The sequence below is a fragment of the Antechinus flavipes genome, chromosome 6, assembly GCF_016432865.1.
Source record: "Antechinus flavipes isolate AdamAnt ecotype Samford, QLD, Australia chromosome 6, AdamAnt_v2, whole genome shotgun sequence".
NCBI lineage: Eukaryota > Metazoa > Chordata > Mammalia > Dasyuromorphia > Dasyuridae > Antechinus > Antechinus flavipes.
The window spans coordinates 3,400,846-3,420,762 of NC_067403.1; the positions used below are offsets into that span (position 1 = coordinate 3,400,846).

The 19,917-nt window shown below is 42.9% G+C and overlaps 1 protein-coding gene across 1 annotated transcript in view; it reads right to left on the bottom strand.

Annotated features, from left to right (window-relative positions):
* The window catches only part of CLNK (cytokine dependent hematopoietic cell linker), a 110,896-nt gene that overhangs the window by 69,099 nt on the left and 21,880 nt on the right, over positions 1-19,917 (bottom strand). Inside the window, exons 4-6 of the mRNA XM_051965421.1 lie at positions 12,773-12,798; positions 3,084-3,124; positions 1,891-2,032 (exon numbers count right to left, since the gene is read on the bottom strand). Of these exons, the coding sequence (XP_051821381.1) occupies positions 1,891-2,032; positions 3,084-3,124; positions 12,773-12,798 (209 nt within the window). The remainder of the gene's footprint in view (positions 1-1,890; positions 2,033-3,083; positions 3,125-12,772; positions 12,799-19,917) is intronic.

A 19,917-nucleotide genomic window follows, 5' to 3' on the forward strand; every position in this document is an offset into this window, starting at 1 on the left:
TTTCTCTCAAACTTTACTCGAGTGTGGCTTTGTTCATGAAGCTTTCTTTGGCTCAAATCTGCCATCTTTTCTCAAATTTTCCTCCAACATTTTGGTGACAGCGCTTTGTTCTCATGACATTCTCCCCTGCCCACTGTACAGAAGATAAAGGCTTTTAAAAAGGTCATGAAGACACAGATTGCTGAAAGTTGCTAAACTCTTAGTGTTACCGAACTTCTCCCTAAGACTATAAGTTGCAAAGAAAGTTCTGTTTCAGTAGAGGGAGTGCAGTGATCAAATTGTGGGTTGGATTCAATCCCATTCTTATATCCCCATTGTAAATAATAAGGGGCTCAAGGGCAGGGGCTGTGTCATTTTCCATTTTCATATTGTACTAAATAAATGCTTATTGAAATGAATTGATTTGCGCCACTGAAAAGAGAAAGGACCCTACGTATGTGGTCTAGAAGCAGTAGGAAGCGAGCTGACCTTAGAAATGGAGATGGAAAGTCTCCAAGGGCTAAAACCTTCGATGGCTCCCCATCACCACCACATCTGATATTCAGGGTCATCTGCCTATCTTTGGAGCCTTATCCTCCTCCTCTTTGCCTCATCCATTTATTAGTCCCATAGCCATAAGGGACGTTTGCCTAATCTCTCTTGGCTTTTTGTGATCCTCCTCTTACTTCACGTTCAACTCAGGTGGAGCTCTCCTGGGAGGTCACCAAGTCCCGCTTCTTCCCTCCATCCTCACAATTCCGGAGCCCTTTGGTTGGGACCCTCCTTTGGGCTGCCCTCCCTCCCCCTTCATTCGTAGGTAGTGAGTCAGGACAGGCTATTAGAAGATGCTGCTCTGAAATCATTGCCATGTATTTACTTGAACTGATTTCCATAAGCTCTGATGACATCTACTTCAGTGGGTCTATGATCTCGTGGGGGGCTATTCTCTACATCAGTAAAGATCACAGCCGGTCCTCACCTGATCAATCTGTACAAGTCTTTCATGTCTCCTTTCTCTTGTCGTGTATCCCCCTTTACATGACCCTGGTGGTATACTAAGCCCCTTACCACACAGAAATCACTGTGGCTCACATGAGGGGATCCTACAAGTCGCAGTGAAATTTCAAGGTAATTAAAGTTTCAAACCGTGCTAAGACTTTAGGGATAGCCTGTGTGGATTCTTTGATAATAACAAAAATTTGTATGATGATTTTACTTAGTATAGATTTTAGTCCTTGGGAACCTTTAAAAATACATTGTTGTGATGGACGGGCTTTAATAATAACAACAACAGCAATAATAATAATAATCATTATCGAGTAGGTTTAGACACTAGACTTGTGATTTCACTGATATAAGAAACTTCCTCACCTTCTCCATATCTACTGTGCCCAGAGAAGGTCAGTATCTTCTCTCTTAGTCCTAGAGAATTCCCTAGAGCACTGAGAAGTCGGGGTTTGTTAAGTGGTCCAGTGGAAAGGCTGTCGAACCTGGAAGTCGGTGAGACGAGTTCAAATACTGCTCAGACAAATGCCTGCTGTGTGACCCTGGGCCAGTCACCTAACCAATCTGCCTCAGTTTCCTCACCCATTAAATGAGGAAGAGAAGGCAACGGCAAACTATTGCAGCGTCTTTGCCAAAAAACAAACTGAGACTACCGAATAAGGATAACACGACTGGTATAGGGCAGAGGCGGAATTTGAACCTGTAAAGCCAGATCCCTGTTGACCAGACCACCTCCTCACCTGTGAGAGAGAGATGTGCACAAATATAAACAATGCAACGTCCCTGGGAGAAAGGAAAGAGAACAGAGAGGTGGTTTGCTGCTGTGGGAATCGGGGAAGGGGCCTTCCAGACACAATAAGCCTCGGTTACTGTAACTGCCCTGCATTTCAGCCTTTACCAAGTTACCTGCATATTGGGAGTCCTCTATAGGTCTGGCGGGTAAGATTTTCATGGACAGGAGTCCTTCCTTGGAGAAATCCATGGTTTCTTCGTAGTATTCTCCCTCAGCGCCCTGCGCTCCATCAGCCCCGTTTGCTATGCTCCTGTCCTACGGAGAAGGGAGCAGCCCCATAAGTAAGATGAAAGAGCTTTATGTTGATGAAGAGCATTGCTATAGAGGCACCTCAAGGAGCAAAACTGGACCGTGGACCTGTCCAAGGTCGGGGATTGGTTTCCAAGGGCACTGAGGCACCCTCAGGGATGTAATTTAGGTTTATTTTTGTAAGATTCAACTGAAACTACATCCGGAGCATCGGGAATTTGACGGGGAGAAGGCTCTCAGATGGTGTTTTGGGGTTCAGACCTTCTAAGTTCTCAAACCTAATCCCTCGCCACGCACCGCTGAGCTCCCGAGTTCCCATCAGACTCCCAAGGTTACTCCACTTTCCATGGCTCCCTTGGTTTGGGAGGAGCTCAGTAATTACTCAGGGAATGGCGAGGACCGGCTATGGCAACATACTGGTGACCTACTGACACAGTAAGAGCACCGGGCTCCATGTCCTCACCGGAAGGCCTCCCAAGGGAGATAATTCACCATCTGCATGGGCGTTGACTTTAGAGTCAGAGGTCCTCGGTATCCCACCTCTGACTTTCAAACTGTGCAATCCTGCAGAATAATTTAAACTCCCTTTCCTCATCTCTCAAATGAAGGGGTTGGACTAGACCAGGCTTCTTAAACAGTTTCCAATCACTACCTTTTCACCAGAGAAATCTGTACATGAGCCCAGGTACGCAACAAAGCAAACGTTTACCGATAATAAATCATCTTTTCAAGACCTCCCCATTCAGTGCTGTGACCTACAGGGGGCCACAGAAAACAGTTAAGAAACTTTGGACCCCATGACCTTCAAAGTCCTTTCCATTGTGGTTCTAGGAAAGCGCATCATTTCTATAGTTGGAAGGTCAAGTGTCAAAATACTATCTGATCTTGAGCAAACTAATTTGTCCATGCCTCGGTTTTCTGAAATGTATAACGGGGATTGTGAGGAAACTAACTTCCATTGAGGAAAACATATTCTCTGTGTCAAAAACCTCACGGATTTTCCCAAACCACTCTCCTTTTTTAAAGCAGGTCGAAGGGGAGAACTGAGTAGACTTACATAGCTGGAGCAATCCTCAGAAAGACTTCTGTGCTGACCTGCTAAAGAAAAGAAGATTAAAACGTGAAGGCGTTTTAGAAGAATCCTAACCATCATGTGATCACAGTGCTGTTCTTGGACCTCCATGTGCCTCCTCCAATCCTTGAGAGCCAGGCTTCCTCCCAGGCCTGGAGTGCATTCCCACCCCCCAAACTCCCTTCAGGTCCTGTCTCATGGCCACTTCTTACAGGAAGCCTATCTGTCCGCCCGGTCCCAAGTTCTGGGGCACTTAACCTGGGATCTGAGACCTTTGGTTTTTGTTCATCTATTCTAACAGGCGCGTTTCAGTAGAATTGATTTCCTTTGCAACTTTCTATTTTCTTCTTTTAAGGACATGATCCTGACAGGGGTCGCCTTTTCCCCAGCCTGCAGAAGAGGGTCCAAGGTTAAGAATTCCTGCCCACTTGCTTTTGCTTTCTAATTCCTGAAGAGAACTTTCATCTTTCTATCAGTTTACTTGCTGGCACACCCAAGATGGCCTTGGGCCTTCCCCAGTAGGATGCAAGTACCAACATCATTATCTCCGTCCCTCCCCTTCCCCCATTGTACAGTTGAGGAAGAGAAAGCACACAGGAGAGAGTGATGTCGTTCAAGGTCATACAACTGGTTTCTGGAGGAGCTGGGCCCCACATCCAGATCTCCTGACTCTGAGATCGAAGGGCTTCCCATTATAACGTGATATCGCTGCTTTTCAGATGTGCAACATACGGTTCTGGTTCTTCCAAAAAGGGAACCGGGAAAGAGGATGAGAAATGTTCAGAATCAACCTGGGAGTCTCCACGGCCAGCTCTCCCAGCTGGGACCAGAAAGTGGGTCCAAGTGGTTGGGTTTTTAACATTTGTGAAAACAAACAAAAGCCCAAGTAACTGGCTGACCCAACTAATTCACGTGAATCTCAAGTTCTCCAGTGCTTCTAGCCAGGGTTATCCTGATGATGACATATGGGAAAGAACCGGGAACTCTCAGTCAGGACACTTGTGTTCCATGCTTGGTTGCCCAACTCGGCAACCCCGGGGCAAGTTGAGATATTACCCTTTCACTAAACCACCTCATTGTCTTCATCTGTAAAATGGGGATAATCTTATTTGTAGCGGGGACCACACATTTCTATGAGAAAAGCACTTTTTTCCAATAATAATAATAATCCCCGAGATATATATGGTGGTTTACCAGGCATTTTAATTTGATCTCAGGAACCCTCTGTATCATCACGTAGCATCACATCGAGTGTCCGAGACAAGAACCTCGGTGTTCCACAAATATCCATGTGGACCGGTATTACATCATCATTACGGTTCCTTGGTTTGGCCATCCCTCGGGCATGTGCCCGTTCACAGGTATTTTGTTGGGCTGGACAGCCCGTTGGGGAAGTTAACTGGGACTGTGGAGATGAAGGAAACCTTAACTCCCAAGACCTGAGGGGGCCAGCGTTTGAAGCCTCTTCTAGTTCATTATTTGATGTGGAATAAGGAGAACAGAGAGCTGCACTCTGCTCCGGGTTTGGGCCCATTGCCTTGGCTCCCCCGGGCCCCCAGGCACTCTGCCGGCACTAATTCAGACGAGGAAGCTTGACCCCGCACCGATTATATCGCAGGCGGCAGAAAGGAGAATCCGCTGGCTCTCCCAGGAGGCAGTTTGCACTTTGCCGCAATAGAGTTGTGTTAATAAGGTCCCGCATTAAACACGGCGGGGCCAAGCGGAGCAAATGAGCCGGACGTCACTGCCGCCCGCTTGCCCTTATGGTCACCGAGATCACTTCAGGGCTCTGCAGCAAGGCCTGGCCTCTGCGCGGAGGCGCGAGGACGTCGAGCCGGCCGGACTTGCCAGCTGAGTGACCCGGCCTTCATGGAACTTGCCTGTAAAGGCGTGGGGTCGTGCAGGCGGGACGGGGCAGAAGGTACAACGGCTGCAGCGCGGGGACGTGGGGCTCGAGGCTCGGCTCTGCCTCCGGGGAAGCCTTCTTAGCTACTCCCTAAGACTGGAGTCGAAGGTTTCCTAGAAAGGGCTTCGATGATGGGGTTCTTGACACTAATAAAGTCCTGCTCGGGAACCATGACCTCCCCCCACCCCTGAGAGGGCCCCCTAGATGAACACTCTCTTTCCAAGTCAGAAGTCTTGTGTTCCATGTATGGGGAGAGTTAAGTCAGTTTAACTTTGCAAGCCCTGGGCCAAGCCTTGGGTAACTGGTCCGAGCTGAGAAAGCTTCCAAAAGCATTCCAAAAGTTAAAAGCATTTAACATAGCAAATGCTTTATAATTATGATCTTATTTGATCCTCATAACAACCCGTTATTGCTCTTACTTTACAGAACAATAAACTGAGGAAAACTGGGCCAGTAAGAGTCTGAGACCTGACTCCGGTGGTCTCAAGTACCAGCTAGCTGCATCTAAATGCAAATTAACGCTACCATTCCTTTCCACACTAACATGGCATTTGTGCTCTCCAACATTCTACGGGGAAGGTCCCCCGCCATGTTAAGTGTGGGAGTTCAAATGTTGGAGTTCTTGTTCTTCTCAAAACACAGCCGGTTTAGCTTAGAGCCCTCCGAATATCTCCAAATCCAAAGGTTCTGTCCTTCAGCCTCTGCCTCTGCTTTCTTCTGCCTCCAACCAGCACAGAGATGGAATGAATCTCTTGTCTCCTTCACTTGGGGCTCGGCCAGCTTCCTGGTGAGTCTTTCAGACCAGCTTGGTCTCAGTGGGGGAAGTGCAGGAGCCCAGCCACCAACCACAGTGGGGTGAGATGAAGATGAATCTGGTTGTCCACTGAACTCTCGACTTCTTCCTCTGAAAACTCTTCTTCTGCCACCAGCAGCCAAGTGGAAAATATTCTCTCTTGCCTCGGAGAGAGGGCTTCTGGCGTAACTCCGCTGAAATCTCCCGAAGTGCTCTCTGTCTGCACCAGAGTCGCTCCTCTCCAGTCCAGCTGACCTCTCTTCTGCGACCAGCCAGCCAAGTGGAATATATTCTGGAATAGCTCTCTCTTCACTGGCCTTATATGTGAATCTTCTGAGAGAATGGGATTATGGGTTTTCTCCCATAGTGGTCTCTGGCCCAAAGAGCTTCAAGGGAGGTGTGAACTCACAAAGTTACAAAGTTTACTTTGTGAAGCTGGCATACTTGTGAACTCCAATGAGTAAAGGTGCAAACACAAGCATTGTACTAATTAGTTCTACTTAGAACCTTGTTTCAGGTTGTGGCCCAAAACATCTTCTTGTAAGATCAGATCAACAATCTATCAACTCTAATGAGTTAGCAGTTTGTAAGGATTCCAACAGTTAAGTCCTTTAAAATTCTAACATTGTGTTCCAAGGTTCTCCCAGCCATGGCATTCTTTGTCCTCTGTTCTAAAGTCTTGAACCTTTATGATTTTCTAGGTAGCAACTGTTTTTTCTGCTCTAATACACTGGTTCTAAGATTTCTCCAGATTGAACACTCTATGTTCTGTTTTAAGGTTCCTTCTCATTCCAATGGTCTATGTTACAAGGATCCTTCCTGTTCTAAAATCCAACCTTCTGAGAGCCTCTCTCCCTCTAACATTCTGTGTTCTAAGGTGTCTTCAGTTTGAATGTTCCGCGATCCGGGTACTTGGGAGCGGATCTGCGTCATTTGTCAGGGAGGGGACACGGCCATGTCTTATTTCGCGGATAACCTTGTTCAGCAACGCAAAGAAAAATGCAGGTCCAGATACAAAATTCTGCAATTCTCGTCAGTGGCACTGATCCAACAACAGCTTCTTGTACACAATATCAGTATCCAAAGCTTTTTTTTTTTTTTTTTTTTTTAATTTTAAAGGGGGAAGTGAAGACTAATGTGTATAATTGAAAGTACAAGGAAAATTGGGTTATAGAAAGAATGTAATTATCTGTCTTGGCTTGATGCCAGTAAGCTGGGCTCAGTCAGTGGCAAGAATCACGGCCATCAGGGATCAGGGCTCGCTGGCCATTTCATTAGAGGGATGTAAGTGAGATCTGCTGCTCTGTGGAGATGCCCACGTTTATCTTCACTTGCAAGCGTGTATTTGAACTTGGGTCCACGGAGAAATAAAGTTTGTGCATTAATAAGCAGCCCCATTTGACGTGTACCCCAAGTGATTCCATTTTTGTGGGATCTAGATAGCCAGCCGGCCCACAAAGCCACATTACTCTATAAACTCACTAAGCATAACAATTCATAAACATTTTCCCACTCAGAGAGAAAAACCCAATCTCATTAGATTCAGCTGTTCTAGCAGGGGTAGAAACAGGAAGTCATGAAGTGGGGTGATAGTTAGGGAACCTCCTTATCGCATTAAGGCACAAAACCATTTAACAGTCCAAATGATTTCATCTCGATCCCCATGGGATTTCCAGGATGAACGGTTTTCATTTTCTGTCATCCTTTAGGATTTCAGCCAGGCAGGGGGGTTATGATGTGGTACAATCTCTAGAGCAATTTTGGGATTTGGGGATTTTTTAAGGCACAATTTCATTTATGGAGACATGATTAGATAAACATTCGACTACCAAAGAGTTGATACAGTGACTTAGCCAGTTGAGGATTGGAATTTCCAATATATTCCTTGCATCTTAAATCCCGCCTTCCCCACACTGGCGCTTGATGTTCAGGGGAAGCAAGAGAATCTGAGAGCGGAAGGGGCCCCGGAGCTTATCCAGCCCCCGCTACGAGGCAAGAATTCGTTCAATCTGATTCACGTTTGCTAAGTGTCTACTAGGTTCCAGGCCATGTTCGCCCTCCCCACCTTGGAATCATGGAGATCTTTGCTTCCTTCAGGGCTCAGCTCAGATACCATCTCCTAGAGAAAGCCTTCCCTGTGTCCTCCTAATTATTCACACTTTCCTTCCTGTTCAAAGGATCTACACCCTCTTAGGTACACTCGGCCTCTAGGAACTTACATTCCTTAACTTCCCTGTGTCTTTTGCAAACTGATAAGTAAAGGTAAGATTCCTTTCCTGGGGGCTACAGAGAAGACACTAAAAACTGTCCCGATCAGGCAGATATGACACAGTGAAAACCCACTGAGCCAATGTGTCTTAGTTCTGTTTTTTAGAGCAGGAACACCTAGGAGTCATCCTGAGATGGAGGACAGGGATTGGTCGCTTCAGGTGGCCAGAGGTGCGAGGACTCCAGAGAAGAGGAAGCAGGGAGGCAGCTGGAGGGCGTCTGGGCCCGGGCGCCAGTGGAACAGGGTTCTGGTGCCTCTTCTCACCCACTAGACCAGTTCTCTGGGACCCTGAATGCCATTAATCTACCAAGCTGCCTGTCGGGCTCCGAGTTAGGCTGGGTGGATGGCAAAGAAGGTGAGAGCGTTGGACTGGATGGTCTCTGAGAAAGTGAATAAGCATTTCCTCAGCATCTACTGCATGCAGGAACTGCTCTATGTTGGGAAGATAAGGAAAAAGGAAGGTATCATCCCTGACCTCTAGGAGTTCAGATTCTGATGGGGAGACAAGGTGTGAATAATGCTGAACCCAGTGAGTGTATGTAGGGCGAATGGAGGGCATCTCAAAGTCCTTTCAACTCTCACCTCCACATCCTGAGATTCAGCCCACTTCTAAAGTTCAGTTCAACAGTATTTATCCAGCGGGGACAGGCAGCGTGTTAGCTATGGGGCAATTTAGGAAGCTGAGATAAGACATGATCCTTTCTGTGGTGGTTGTCAGTGTGTTGTAGTTTCTGTACTGTCTGACTCCTCCTAACCCCGTTTGGGATTATTTTGGGCAGAGATGCTGGAGTGGTTGGCCATTTCCTTCTCCAGCCCATTTTATCAATGAGGAGACTGAGGTAAACAGTATGAAGTGACATGCCCAGAAATGAATGTAAACGGTTTGTTTTTCTTCCCAGGTTATTTCTACCTTCTGAATCCAATTCTCCCTGTACAACAAGAGAACTGCTCTGTTCTGTAAACATATATTGTACCTAGGATATACTGTGATATACTTAACATATATAGGACTGCTTGCCATCTGGGGGAGGGGGTGGAGGGAGGGAGGGAAAAATCGGAATAGGAGTGAGTGCAAGGGATAATGTTGTAAAAAATTACCCTGCATGGGTTCTGTCAATAACAAGTTATTATAATAAAAAAAAAGAAAAAAAACCTCATTCCTAAAATATATAGAAAATTGACTCAAATTTATAAGAATTCAAGCCATTCTCCAATTGAGAAATGATCAAGGGATATGAACAGAAAAATTTCAGATGAAGATAATAAAATAATTTCTAATTATTAAAAAAAAATGTGACTTGCCCAGAATCATATAACGAATAAAGGCTGAATTTGAACTCAGATCTTCCTGATTCTCCTTAGGCTTGTGGAACTTAGAGTTGGGGAAGGGAGAATAAGACAGATAGTTATAAAATGTTAACTGTAGTAGGTAGGAGCTAAACAAAGTGTAATGTGAGTTTGAGGAAGGAAAACCTACTGCTGGGAGAATCTGAGGTCTGACTTTAGGAATATAGAATGATAATATTCTGTACTGAAGGCTACTTTGGGCTCTCAACTCTTTGCTTTCCATTCCAACTTCCCTCTCAGCTTCCAGATTCATAATTGTGTGCTTGAGGTCCTTGCATGTGGATGCAGTTTCCACTTTCCGTTCCATGGCACCTTCTCACGCTTGGCCGGAGCAGAGCTAGTAGGTTCTGACCCAGAGTTTACTGGGCTAGGTGTCCAAGGCCTTTGGCGCTTCGTACCATTTTAGCCTCCGTTCTTTTGACTCTTAATTTCTTTATTTAGAAGAGGAGGAGCTTGGTCTTCAAGATGTCTAAGGAACTTTTTGTCTTTAACATTCTAGAGCCCTTCCGTCATGAATTCTGAAATCTGGAGGTGAGTGTTCCATTGGTCCCCACCTCTAGAATGTCCAGAGGGAACCGAACCCGATACTGTCGGCTCATTTCTGTGACCTTCAGAAGGGTCAGTAGAAGGTACAGGGGATATTGTTATCCTGTGGACTGAAAAATTAATTTGTAGGGGGACGTATTATCCATTTTCTGCCTTTAGGCCCTGCCTGGTCTTACTCAATCATGGCTTCCAACAATTTCTATCACACTTTATGGCTCACAAAGAACAAGCATTGCTGTTCTGATTCTACAAACGAGGAAACTGAGTCAGGAGAAGATTAGATCATTTGTTAGCGCTTATGACCGCAGGGAATTATGACTGTTAGTTCAGGTGTGGTGTGCTGTCTGCTCCATCGCATGGCTTTTCTCTAACCCTTCCCGAAGGGAGTGATTATTTTCCCTTACAAATGTCACCATTAGTATAGTGGGAGTGGTTTGGCAGTTAAATACCAATCGCCACTCTCGGTCGGGTGGGACTGGGTGCTGGGGAGACCTTTGCCAAAGCAGAGAGGTGATTTCCTGGTCTGAGCTAATTCAGGAGCTGCAGAACACGGTCTGGTCCAGCAGGTGGCATTCAATGTCCATATATCACACACCTGCCATCTTTACATTTATTCTTAAAAGCATTAGTTTGCCTCTATTAAAGGGGAGAAATCATAGCTTTCCTTAACAGCATCTGCAGTAGAAAATAAAATGCTCCCAGATAAAGGGAGAAGACTCTGGGGTGGTGGTTGTTAATCAATCAATTTGTACCTTTCTGGACATTAAAAGGGACCATAAGGTTATAGAGTGCTATATAATGACTTAAGGTGATCGGGTACAAATTTTTAAACAGAGACATCAATTCTGACTCTTCTTCCTTCATTCAAAAGATTAGAAAGCCTGTTTTTTTTTTAGCATTGGAGAAAATCACATCATTCAGTGGGTTCTTGGAACCTCATTGCAAAAGGAAAACATCTCGTATTGAATTCTTTGTCAGTGAAAAGTTATCCGGAGTTGAAACTGTCTCTAGTCTCTGGGGCCAGCCAGAGTGCTTTAGATTTGGGTTTGGGTCAATTTGCATTTAGTCGGTGATGAGATGATCCACACGAGCTTTTTGGAAGGGAGCATCAGTGATCTAGAGGCAGCTGTTCGGGGAATCATTGCTTAATCTGCATGGATCCTCACTTTCCTTTCCAAATACATCCAAATAATGAACCTACTACATTGGGAGACAGAAGTCTTAGAAGCTGGACCACCTTTGGCAAGCCGCTTCCATTCTTGCAGCCTCAGTTTCCTCATCTGAAAAATGTAAATAATCAACTTCCTCACAGGGTTGATGGGAGGCACGACTGGAATAATATTCACCAAATACTTTGTAACTATAAAGCATCCCTTAAAGCCACATTTTTATTACTTCAGTATATCAAAAACATATACTTATTTGTAGATATACTTATATAAACTCTCCAGTGTCAATCCCTCAGGTTCTTAGAAGATCGTCTTTGTGAATTTCTACGGTTGAACAAACACATTTACCCTCTGGTATCTTTATCTTTATAATGAAGACTCTTTCGGTATCTGATTCCATTTGTTCTCAGACACAGGCCGTTTATTGGACTCATATTCAAAACTTTTTTCTATGTGCTCCATTTTGCTAAGAAAGATCATCCTCCACTAGGAAAGCCTTGTAGACTCCCATTGCCACAATGAGGCAATATTCATAATAACCATCAATCATGAGTTGCTACTAATTCTATAACTATACATTTCTGTTACTGTTAGAGGAATTAAAAAAAAAAAGAATAGTTTCCATACTGGTTATTAGTGGCTAGAGCCTACATTATTACATCATTTTTACAGCTAGTATGATGACTCATTAAAAAAAATCAGATTGTGGAGATTTTTCAACACCACACAAAAAAGTTTCTATTTTACACCAGGAATAAGAGCTAACAATATCAAAAATTATAAGAACAATAAAAAATGACAAATTATTTTTATTGTTCTTATAATTTTTGATATTGTTACCTCTTATTCCCAGTATAAAATAGCACATAGCAAATCCCCCAGCTTTTCAGTAGTGATCTATCTAGAGATTCTTCTATTTGTAATTTTCTAAGAAATTGATTAATTCATTCCTTAAACAAGGATTTATCCAAGATGAACTAAGTGTATGTTTTGTGTTTGCTGATGGGGATATGATACAAATGTAAAACTTTGCCCCTATCTTCTAAAAACCCAAATAACTTAAAATCATTGGTATATAAGGTAAATACTAAAGGATTTCTGGGAAGGAGGATATCACTATGGTTAGGAGTATTTAAGAAAGACTTCATAGAGGATCCTCCTGCCTGCTGAAAGCTGCTTGGATTTATATAGAAAGATTGGTGATTTTCATTAAAGCAGCTAGGTGGCACAATGGATGGAGACTTGTGCTTATAGGCAGGAAAATACAGAGTTTCAATTTTGTCTGGCAAAATTTACTAGCAGTGCTGGGCAAGTCACTTAAGCTCTGTTTGAGTCAATTTCCTCATCTGTAAGAAATAAATAGTAATAGCACCCATAGGGTTATTGGGAGGCTCAAATAAGATTTTATAACATGTACATAATACACACATACATATACATGCACATATATAAGTATGAATACACATATTGCATATATATATAGTATGCACATATTGTATACACATGTATTGTCTATCGGTTTGTCAAGAATGCTTTACAAATATTATATCACTCTATAAAGATTAGCAGTTATTATGAAAGGAAGAAAAGGAGGAGAAAAAAGAAGAAAATGGTGTTTTAGATCAGCGTTTGATTTCCACTCACCTGTAGCAAGGATTTGGAGCCAGGACCTATGGGTAAAGGAGAATAGGTCAACATTCACTCTTTTAGACTGTATGAACACATTGAATAAAATAAGTTTTGTTCAGTCCAAGTTAGCTACTGTTTTTAGGCATTTACTGTGAGCACTGTCCTAGGTGCTGGACAGGATGTGGTTCCCTTTATAAGGTCTGGGTTCTGGGAGGGTTTAGGAGAGAAGAGAGCAGGAGGTGCCATTATATGACCGAAAGAGTATAATGAACAAAGCAGTATCAAAGGGCTTGGTGAGAAGGGTGCTAGACTTGGGGTGTGACCAGTTCCATCAGGGAAGAACTTTAGCTGTCATCTAGTCTAGCCCACCATTTTACAGATGAGGAAACCCAAACCCCAAGGGGTCACAAAAGCAAGTAAATAGGAGATTTGGGATAAGAAAGCCTGGATGGGAATCCTGTGCCTCCCTGCCACTCGTTAGCTGTGAGATTCTAGAGAAGTTATTTCATTCTTTCACATCTCAGTTTCTTGAGAATAAAGATATCCACATGGAGGGGAAGCATGGTACCACGACTAGAGGGGCTGCCTTGGAGTTTGTTTCTTGCACACTCTAGCTGAGACCACGTCAAGTCACTTAAGTTTTAGGTGGTCCAGACAACTCCAGAAGACTTTAAATTGGAGTAAAAATTTCAAACAGCCTTAGAAGAGGAAATTCTTCTCATAGAACTCCTAACACTGTTGAAATCTTAGATCCAGACCATAACAAGATCAGTTACAATTATACTACCTGCCCTCCAAGAGTAACTGTTTCTATTTTCAGAGATTTAGAGATGGAAGGAAGCTGGGGGAGTTATCAAGTCCAATTCCCTCCCTTTTTAATCCCCAAGGGAGCAAATGGAATCATAGATCCATATTATGAACAAGCCTATAAATGTGTTATTTTCTTAGCACCACCAGTGCTGCCGTGAATTTCGTTGGTCATCGTGGGTATTTAAGTAGTCTAAACTTTGAGGCAAAGGCAAGTTAGCCATCTTTCATCTTCTGAGCTCCAACTTGTTTGTGCCATGGTAATAATCCTGAGCACTTGCATTACACCTTCCTCTGAGGTGCTCAAAGTGCGTCACAAAGAGCAATTAATTAAGCATCACAAAGAGCTTGGGGAGTAAATATTATTATGCATCTCGTGGCAATGGGAAGTCAGGCCCAGGGAAGTAAGAAGACTGAGATAGGCTGGTTGGAGTTGGCCCTGAGCCCACGGCTTCAGCTTTCTGGTTTTCCTCGTTGGCTCCTAGATACTCTTTCTTCTTAAAAAAAAAAAAAACCCAACAACCTGATAATATTTTGTTTTCATTTTGCTTATATTTCCTCACTTAATCCCTATCCCCAACCCCTGCCAGATCTTGGCACCATATCTAAACAGAACTGATAAAGCAGAATCGCTGCAGACAATCATTAGACCGTTTCCAGGTTGTTCTGGGAATTTGTAGAAATTCATGGGTAATTGGTCGGTGAGGAATAACTGGAAACTTTCTTTTGATATTTTTTAATGGGAGGCAGTTGGCTTTGGGAAGAGGAGCCTGGATGGAGAATGAGGACACCTGCATTGGAGCTTCAGTTCTCTCACTAATTAGCGATATAATTGTTGGTTATTCGATTCAGCCAACATTTATGAGTCATTTTCCTCACTTAAGTCTCAGCTTTCTCACCTGTTAAAAATGAGTGAGTTATATTTAATCAGGTCTCAAGGAATAGCCACTAAATTATGAAAGATTTCTGAGCTGCATTGTTGGAAGGAGTTTGCCCACAGATGACATTCTTGGAGTGATTTCAATAATAATCATAACAACAACAATAATAGCTTTATTGAAGACCAAAAATACATCCTAGATTTCTTTCTCAACAACTGAAAGAGAAGGTTTTTTTCCTTTAATAATTGATGTCAGCGAGCTATTGTAAAGTTTAATCCATTTTGGGGAGGCAAAATATCTTTTTTAGGATGCAGGCAAGCATGAGGTCAAAACTCTGAATGGCACGTGAAATCCTGTACAGATCCTGGACAATGGGGGCTTTCCAGTGATCTGGAGACATCCTGATGTAAATTTTCCCCTGCTGCAGGTTCCCACTCCATAGATGAGAGGCACATAGGCAGGAGCCCCTGAAGTCATGATGCTCATTCAGATGTCATCTCTTCTGGGATTCGAAACCCCAGGGTGCCCCATGCGTCAGTGTGCGCCAAATGAATTAGCAGAGGAAATGGCAGTAGCACTGGAAAAGAGCTTATTATTCCTGCTGAGCCATGCACAGCAAGTTTTAGAGAAGAGGAGGAAAGGAAAGTCGGGATCACTTGCCTGGAACCTGGAGCACGGGGGGAAGTGGTACTGGCCACAGCACAGCATTGTAAGAGAAAGTGCTGGGCTGGAAGTCAGGAACCCCCCATCTAATTCCTGCTCTGAACCTAACTTGCTGTGGGATATTGGGCAAGGCATGTCACCACCTTGGAACTCAATTTCCTCATCTGTAAAATGAGGGAATTGGATTAGAAGATTTCTAAAGTTTCTTTCAGAACTGATATTGTGTACTTTTGTCCAAATCTAACAATTTTGTTTCCAATTTTTGTTTCCAGGTTCCTTTCATCTATGTTCTGAGGTTTCCATTGGTTCAGACATTCTGTGTTCCAAAGTCCCGACTTTAACCCTAAGGTGTCCTCGAGTTCAGACATTCTATGTTCTAAGATGTTCTCTTGGCAGACATTCTATGTTCTAAGGTGTTCTCTTGGTAGACATTTTATGTTCTAAGGTGTTCTCTGAGCAGACATTCTGTGTTCTAAGGTGTCATCCAGCTCAGACAGACATTTCATCTTCTGAGGTCTCCTCCAGCTTGGATAGTCTATGTTCTAAGATAAGTCTATGTTCTAGACATTCTGTGTTTAAAGTCCCCTTCCAGTTTCAACACTTTGAATCATAAAGACCATTCTAGAGCTAATGTTTTAGGACCCTTAAGGATAGGAAAGTGTGACGAGGTGACTGTCTGAGCTTTTTTTCACTGTCAAAACATGGAGAACTGAAGCGCCAATTTCTGCAGTGTGTTTGTAGGACTGGCCATCTCCCTCCTTGAGTGATTTGTGAAAGACACACTGAAAACTTCAGGGAGATTATATTTGGGATCGTGGCGGTTGTGGTCATTATTTATATTTTCTCTGTTGTTTAGAAACCATTACATAATGGGGCTAAATTTCAAGGACGCATCATGGTCCTGTGGTCGATAACCAATAATGGAATCCCTACGATTTGTAGGCAGTTGGACGGTGTCCCCGATTAGAGTCCAGATTTCTTTTTATTGAGCTTCGCAGCTCCCATCTGAGCTGAAGTGAAATGAAATGTTTCTCTTGCCATCCCAGATTATGTGCAAATATCAAGGCTCAGCAGATGATTTTGTGGAGGTTCAAATTGTGATCACCCTCCAGGGAATGCTGTTCATTCAGCACATTGCCGTCCCTCTCCATTCCCTTCTCTGTCCATCCTTTTGCACTGACTTCCCCCAAACCTGGAATTTTCTCACTCTTTACCTCTGGTTTCCTCAGAGACTCAGCTCAAATGGTACCTGTGGCCAGAGGCCTTCTCTGGCCTCCCTCCTGCCCCTTTGGGGTCTAGCGTCTTACACTCTAGGGTCCCTTCAACTGCTCTGAATGTATCTTATATATACACATATATATGTAAGTAAATGTATATTACTGTTTCCTCTATTAGAATATAAGTTCCTTGAGATCAAGGACTGTTATTTTCTTCTCTCTGTATTCCTAGTGCTTAGACGGTGTCTGATATATATTAAGTAATTTTAAAAGTACTTGTTGATATCTATCTCTGTCTGTCTCTATGTGCATACATATATATATTTATGTTTATATAAATACATGATATACAGTTATTTTAACCTTTAAATGACTCTTTAGATTGATACCCATTTCTTTTTTATACTTAACTCTTTTTTGGGTGTCCTTTCTTTACCTCTGGCAAGACAAAGATCAGTAGTCTACTCTAATCTTAGTTATTCATGGGAATATTATTGGGCTACCGTGTTATTTGGGATCCCCCAAAGTTCTGGTTTGGCCTCTGTCTCTGAAGTAATTGAGAATGGTCTGCTCACCATCACTCTCAGAATGACATAAGCACAATGGCTTTTGTGTCTCTTCTGGAGACGACGTCTAGAGTAGAATGGGGTACAGGGCCTCATGGGAGTTCATCAAGATGGCTTTTCTCAATTCTGCCAAAAATTAAATGATTCAATAATGTATCCAGTTTTTAAATCCTGTTCCCTCATGTTATACATTTAAAAGAAAATAACTCCCAAGTAGGAGCATAGGATTTATTGGGCTTTGTTTTGGTATTAAGGGAATTGAGGCAATTGAGTGAACCCCAGTGTCTCCATCTTATGACTTAATTCTGGATATTGTTCTGTTTCCTTTCAATAGAAACAGACCTGATTATTGGTTTAGCCTAATTTCTGTTTTGTGAGAAAATTTGATTCAATTATGGGAATTGTGAAAAAGTTTATTACATTCTTTAAACCTAACCCTGTGAGGTTGGGAAACTGGGACCACCTCTCCCTGCTGCTTAGAGACCCTTAACCAAGAACCTCTGTTATGCTGACCAGAAATCCAGTCAGACCTGAAGATTAATGCAAGGATCCTAGGTTTCAAGCAGGCCATCTGTCTTATCTGAAAAGTGACATCAAGATTGTTCACCCTAATGTTTCCTCCGACTGGAAATCAGATTACCTAATTTTATATCCTGCTTAATTGTTTTCTTTCAATTGGTCTTAGTTGACTGATATATTTTTAATTTTAATTTTAATATATAAACATCTTTCTCCCCCTGTATTCAAGGTCCAGGGCCAAGCTGAGGAGGCCTGCTCCCAGTTTGTTGAGCAATAGTCACGTGTTGCTTAATAAATCTATATGCTCAGAAGATCTAACCTTTGTATCCTCAGTCATTTGATTTTTTATCCATCACAGCATGGTACTCCTGTGATGGAAACTCCCTTGACTAATAGAGATCAACAATTAATTCATAATTTATAGTGTTAGAGGACAGTGAGAGGTTGTTAGTTTCCCAGTACTAATATATAACACAAATCTCCAGTATGCTACAAATTTACAGGCAGAGGCCAGACTTGAACCTGGCTCTGCTCTGCTGGGATCAATTGGATACCAGTGGATATTCTAGGCTGCTTTGTCACTTAGGGAGATCATTAAATCAAAATATCTGGTTTTATAAGTGGGGAAACTGAGGCCCAGTGAAGAGAATTAATTGGCTCCAGGACACACAGTTAACTTGAATTCCGGTCTTGACTTCAAAACCAGCGTTTGTCTGTCTTTTGTGGAAGGTTTTGAAGAGAAGTTTTGTTTCCAAGTAGTGCCAGGGAGGCAGTTCTGCGAAAAGGAACAAACCCTTGACTTGGAGTCAGAAATTCCAAGTTCCAGTTCCGCCGTTTACTTTCCACGATAAGTGTGGGCAAATCACCTTCTAAATCCCAGTGTCTTCACTTGTCAAAAAAAGATTAATGATCTCCACACACTCTGTTTCACCGGGGTTAACTAACACTGCAGTAGCATGGCTCTGACTTGTTCCCTGCCTTGGGAGCTCCCGTTTCCACCTCTGTAAAATGAAGGGATTGAACTCGATGACTTTCCCCACCTGTGACACCTTTCAGGCCTGGAAACCCAAGGGTCTGAGCCTGGGTCCCCACATCTTCATCTACAAAATGAGATGGCTGGATGCATTCGTTCCCAGGGCTCTTCAGCTCCACAAAAATGACCTCCCTTCCTGGAAAGCCGGCCCTTACTCATGCTCACGTGACCAATGTGAGTAGAAAAGGTACAGCAGAGCAGACTCCACAGAGATGATCTGAATAATGAAATGATCTGTTCTTGATATTTGTGTTCAAAGCCGATCCCCTTGTTTTATTGTTCAGTCATTTTTTAGTCACGTCTGTCTCTTCACGATCCCTTTGGGGATTTTCTTGGCAGATATTGGAGTGTCTGCCATTTTCTTCTCCAGCTCATTTTACAGGGGAGGAAACTGAGGCAGACAGGATTAAGGGACTTGTCCAGGATCACACAGCTAGTGAGTGTCTGGATTTGAAAGCAGGAAGAAGAGCCTTCCTCCAGTCTCAAGATTCCGCTCACTGCGCCAAGCAAAGTAACAGCCCCAAATATATAGTTAATAGAAATTCCAGTTTGGTGCATACATATCCAATAATAATTTATGCTCTCATTGCATCTTTCATTTTAAATATGCAGTGATAGAGAGATGTCTGTGTTTATTGAATATATGTATATTTGAATCCTACTTTATAAATGGTTTGTTATAGATTGCTATAACATCATCTGTTACTCTTTTTTAATATCACCAGAACATGCTATGACACATTCTCAAATAATTTGTTTTAGAATAAGCTGATTCTTCTAGTTTCCTTTTTTAATATAATTGTAAATATTGCTTCAATGTATGTTATTGTTTCAGCCATACCAATTTAAAGGAAGGCTCTTGCTTTTTTTTTCCCTCTTGCATCTCGCTTTATCTTGTGAGAGTGAGACATGCTGATTTGAGACATTACTGGAAGATATTTAATGTTTACTTAAATTCACCTGAACACATCCATGATTTTTCAGAAGCATAGCAGGCCCTTAAAGAATCTTTTGCTAGTTTGCCACTTCCTGGCCAGAATTCCTTCACTTTTCCTGGGGAAAAACCTTGGACCAGCAAGTGACTGTTGGCAAGTTGACCAGTGCTAGCTTTCAAAAGCAGTAGAGAGGAATCTGGTTCTTAGGAGCTTACTTGTTCTTGGTGTAAGACCTAGAATATCCTGTATTTTCTTAGGATGAGAAAGAGACTAGACATAAAAAGGTATAATAATAATGATTAAGTGCAGCTGGGTGGCTAGTGCCAGGCCTGAAGTCAGGAAAACTCATCTTCCCGAGTTCAAATTCAGCCTCAGATGTTTCTTAACTGTGTGACCAGAAAGTCATTTACTCCCATTTGCTTCAGTTTCCTCATCTGTAAAATGATCTGAGGAAGGAAATGGCAAACCACTCCAGTATCTTTGTCAGGAAAACCCCAAATGGAGTCACATGGAGTTGGAATCAACTGAAAAAATGACTG